The sequence below is a fragment of the Osmerus mordax genome, unplaced genomic scaffold (genome assembly GCF_038355195.1).
Source record: "Osmerus mordax isolate fOsmMor3 unplaced genomic scaffold, fOsmMor3.pri Scaffold_129, whole genome shotgun sequence".
Classification (NCBI taxonomy): Eukaryota; Metazoa; Chordata; class Actinopteri; order Osmeriformes; family Osmeridae; genus Osmerus; species Osmerus mordax.
Window position 1 is genome coordinate 27,501 of NW_027120441.1, and position 4,556 is coordinate 32,056.

Below are 4,556 nucleotides of genomic sequence, written 5' to 3' on the forward strand. Positions count from 1 at the left end.
TGATTTCTATTGTCCAGTAGAGCCAAGACTAAATGATCATATACAATCATCAAGGTGAAAGAGCAGGAATCATACAACAAACATGTTTATAAACTCACTAAAACAATGACAGGGTTCTGTATGATGGTATGAAGGTATCACTCCTCTACAAGACCCTCTACCACAGCTTCACAATCTCTGCACTGTCACCATGGTAACCAAGCCCAATCCCAGGACAGAGTGTCTGGGTGAAGGTGGTCTGGACTCTGTGGAGGAGGGTCACTGTGTCAGAGACGACACTGTAGAAGGACAGAGTACCTGCCTTGTGATCCAGGTACACTCCTACTCTGGAGGACTGAGGGCCTGATACTGCAGTACCAACACTGTTATGTGTGAACGTGTAACGGCCACTAAAGCACTGCAACATCCAGGCGTTGTTATTGTTACCAAAGACATCTGTTCTGCTGATGTCTTTATATGAGACTGCTATGGCAACATATTTACCTCTCCACTCCACCTCCCAGTAAGAGCGTCCAGACAGAGCCTCGCTACACAGCACCTGAAGGTACCTGGTGAACCTCTCTGGATGGTCAGGATATGGCTGCTGATGCTGTAGACATGTCACCTTCCTGTTCTCCTCAGACAGAGAGAGACGTGTATGTGCTGTGTTTGGGTCCAGAGTGAGCTGACAGGAATCTGGGAGCAGAGCAGAGACCAGATCACAGTTAATAACACGTCCATTCATGTGTCCCCATGTTAAAGCTGCTGTTGTTCTGGATCAGATTCATCATTCAACACGTGTCAGTGGAGAGAGACCTGGACACTTCAGAGACTCACATCGTAAGAGGTCTGCTCTGGTCCTGGGCTCTGGAGGCAGGAACACATCCACTGTGGAGACTGGAGACACACACACATTTATATATACACACACACACACATTTATACATACACACACACACACACACAGATATACAGGCACATACACATACACTACCGTATCAAGTTGATACAAACATGTGCTTATGTGACAGGTGTCTGTCCTATCACATGATGTTTGTCCATGAGGCTTAATGTGCTGTTCCTCCAGACCTGCTGTGATTAACCAGCTCACCTGTGGTGGAGATGTTGGACCACTCTCTCTGGATCAGCTCCTCTAGTTTGTCTCTCAGCTCAGAGACCATCTCAGTCACATGTTTGAAGTACTGAAGAGGAGGAACAGAGATGCTGGGGACATCTGAAGATACACTGGTACTGGAGAGAGACTGGTAGTTCTGGAGACAGGGAGGGGGGAGAGGGAGAGAGGGAGAGAGAGGTGGGGGGGAGAGAGGGGGAGATAAAGAAAGAGGAGGGAAAGAAAAGGGAGGGGAAAAGATACATATGTTGAGACAGACAGGAAATTACACACAAACATACACAAACACAACCATGCACAAAATTACAAAAAGTAACACACACACACTATTCACAGGTTGAGCAGAGATCATACATAGATGATCAGACAGTGAGTGTAGCTTCAGATCTGAGCTGCCAGGGTAGTTTAGTTACCTGGAGGAAGTGGATGTTGTCCTGTGTGTGTGAGAGCTTCTCCAGCTCAGCGTCTCTCCTCCTCAGCTCAGCTATCTCCTGCTCCAGTCTCTCCAGCAGTCCTTCAGCCTGACTCACTGCTGCCCCCTGCTGGGCTCTGATCAGATCCTTCACCTCAGAGCGCCTTCTCTCAATGGAGCGGATCAGCTCAGTGAAGATCCTCTCACTGTCCTCCACTGCTGCCTGGCCAGAGCGCTGGAGAGATGGGGGGGGAGAGAGGGAGAAAGGGGAGAGAGAAAGAGAGAGGGAAAGAGAAAAAAAGAGAGACAGAGAAATAAATCCAGATGTCCCTCCAGTCAGGGATGGAACGGGCCTACCGGGCCCATGAGCTCAGGGGTACTAAGCCTCTGCGTGACATTGCTGTTATTAACTTTGTATTGATATGATGATATGACACGATGCGCCGTAGCCCTTGCCGTGCATCCTACGGGATTCGGTAAAGGTTAACATACTACGTTGCTCTGATTGGTTGTAGGTATATCCAATTGAGCTAAGAGGCATTTTCTTTCGGTTGAAACACGCCCCATACTCACAGCCCAACGGAGCAGTATCAGACTCATATTCTGACTAGAATTATGAGTATGACAACATCAGGCTAATGATACACAGGACTCACAGTGAATAGACATAGACAGTAAAAGAAGCAATGCAATTTTTCTCTCACGCTGAGCTGAAATGGCAGAAACAACTAGAAAAGGTAATTGTGTTGTTCTCACATACTTTACTAATTTCTACGTAGGATACTCAGACTTTTGTTAGATCTTCAGTTTTAGGAAGTAAGAATGCCATTTTGTCATTTGTGTCAGGACTAGTGTTTTATCGATATTTTTTTACTCTTTTAGGCCTTCAGCCATTTGTAGCTATGAAACTGTTGGCGGTTGCATTTAGGATTTGGCTGAGCTGGCTAGCCAGCCAATAACCTCATCAGCCAGCCATTATTCTCAAAACAAATGGCTTCGGGGTCTAAACCAAAGTCTCTGCTGTCATATAATTTGCGTTATGTTGTCTGCTCAGCTCCGGTATCAGTTGTTTCATGTTTCATACAGACTGTTATTAAGTAATGTTTGGCGAGCGATTTATTTATTTTTACAAGGGGGGGGGGGGGGGGTCCTTGACACCTGCAGTGACACCAGTGTTCCTGAATGTAGAGAGTCCACCTGTCCTATCCAGGTATCTCCCAGTAGCACAGCTCCAGTAGTGGAGATCCTGATGCTGACCTTGAAGGACTCCACAGCCTGTTGGAGCTCCTTCAGCTCCTCCTCTCTCTGCTGGACTCTCTGCTGGACTTCCTGCTGACTCAGGACCAGCTTGTCCTGGAGAACAACACACATGACAACAACACAGTAGGAGTTACAGTACAGGACTCTGGTGGATTGGACCTCTGTCAGAACACACTGAACACCAACACTGAACACAGCTGCTAAACATGTCCAGTACAGCCATTAGCTACATAGCTGAATGTGGTCTGTCTCGTTCTTGTTCATCACAAGAGAATGTAGCTTTGTGTGAGGGGTGAAGAGATTTCTGAGCAGTTTTGGTACAGAGGCAGAATGCTAACGTTAGCTTGCTAGCTTGGCTAACTTCACACTTGGAGCTAGCTTACCTTTATATACTTCTTTTCTAATCACGATAAACGTTTGACAGTCGCCTCAGTAGGTGTTGTTAGAGTTTACACACTGTTGTGTGCTTTTTACAGTACACTGTTTAGCTGATAAACTATTTGTGGTTTAGGTAACGGAAGGTAATTATAGACTGTTTGTCCGACATCTCCCAGTCAGCCAGACTCGTCCACTCGTCTCCAACAGCGGAGCGGGCGGCGCGGGGCGTCCGGCTTCCAATTTATTTTCAATGAAACCAGGCGTATACGCTCGCGTAGGTAGGGCATTGTGGGAAGGCGAGCTAGCAGTGGCACAGAACAGTCACGTCATGTGACGAGCCTGAATTTAAAGATTACATTAAACTAATAATGCATGGTGCAGGGTTGCCCGATGTTGTCAGTGTCCCTAGTGTGTTTTTATACTTTTAAATTCAGTCTCGTCACATTACGTGACTGTTCTGTGCCACTGCTAGCTCTCGCTAGCCACAGCCTACAAACGACTGGTTGAGTGACGGGTGGTGTAACATGTACTCTACTGTAATCTTGCACTAGTAAAAATTCGGTATTTTTAAACAAATGTTATGTAAAAGTGGTATTTTGATCGATATTGTGAGTACCCAAGTCTGGCACGCTTGGCCATGACTACAACAGTGACCTTAGAGAACTACAACTCTGTATTAACTTGTCTAACACGCCCCCGAGCGTGGTGTACTGTGGGAAGGCAAGCGGTGCAGAGCTGTAGTGGACCGGACACATAGCCTACCGGTAGTGCGGGAGTGAAGGGGGGGCGGGGGGTGACAGCCTTTCAAAGTTCCACGTTAGAAATGTGTTACTTATTGGTGTCAGTTTTATATAAAATCATAGTAATGTTAATAACTTCGACAATGCACATAAAATTCAGTGATATTCCAGCAGTTGTGGTCTCGACCGATCTTAAAATATTGTACCGGCCCGAAGTCGAGCAAAGACCGACTAAATATGCGGGTGATTCTGAGACGAGACTGAGATTACTACAACAGTTCTGGTCTTACCTGTTTCTCCTTCCTCTCAGTTTTGGGCTGACACCGTGTCATGGCCTTTATGTTCTTCCATGGTACACAGCATGCAGATACACTGCTGGTCTGTCCGACAGAAGACCTCCAGCAGCTTGTCATGACTGGAGCAGATCATCTCCTGCAGTCCAGACGTGGCTTCCACCAGCTTGTGTTTCTTCATCTTAGGAATCTGGTAGTGGGGCTGGAGGTGAGTCTGGCAGTAGGACAACAAACACACCAGACAAGGACTTGAGGGCTCTCTGCTTCCTGGGCCCAGTGCAGAGGTCACAGGTCACCTCTCCTGGCCAGCTGGACTGGTCAGCTCAGAGGGGGCGGCCTTGGCTCCTCTTGGTCTCCTCCTT

The 4,556-nt window shown here is 47.2% G+C and overlaps 1 protein-coding gene across 1 annotated transcript in view; it reads right to left on the minus strand.

Annotated features, from left to right (window-relative positions):
- Positions 1-4,485, minus strand: part of LOC136939130 (tripartite motif-containing protein 16-like) — a 4,699-nt gene extending 214 nt beyond the window's left edge. Inside the window, 7 exon segments of the mRNA XM_067231996.1 lie at positions 1-675; positions 817-876; positions 1,091-1,250; positions 1,525-1,758; positions 2,781-2,876; positions 4,192-4,221; positions 4,223-4,485. The exon segment at positions 1-675 is cut by the window's left edge and continues 214 nt beyond it. Coding sequence (XP_067088097.1) covers positions 158-675; positions 817-876; positions 1,091-1,250; positions 1,525-1,758; positions 2,781-2,876; positions 4,192-4,221; positions 4,223-4,375 — 1,251 coding nt within the window. The 5' untranslated portion in view covers positions 4,376-4,485 and the 3' untranslated portion in view covers positions 1-157.
- Between the last annotated feature and the right edge of the window lie 71 nt (positions 4,486-4,556).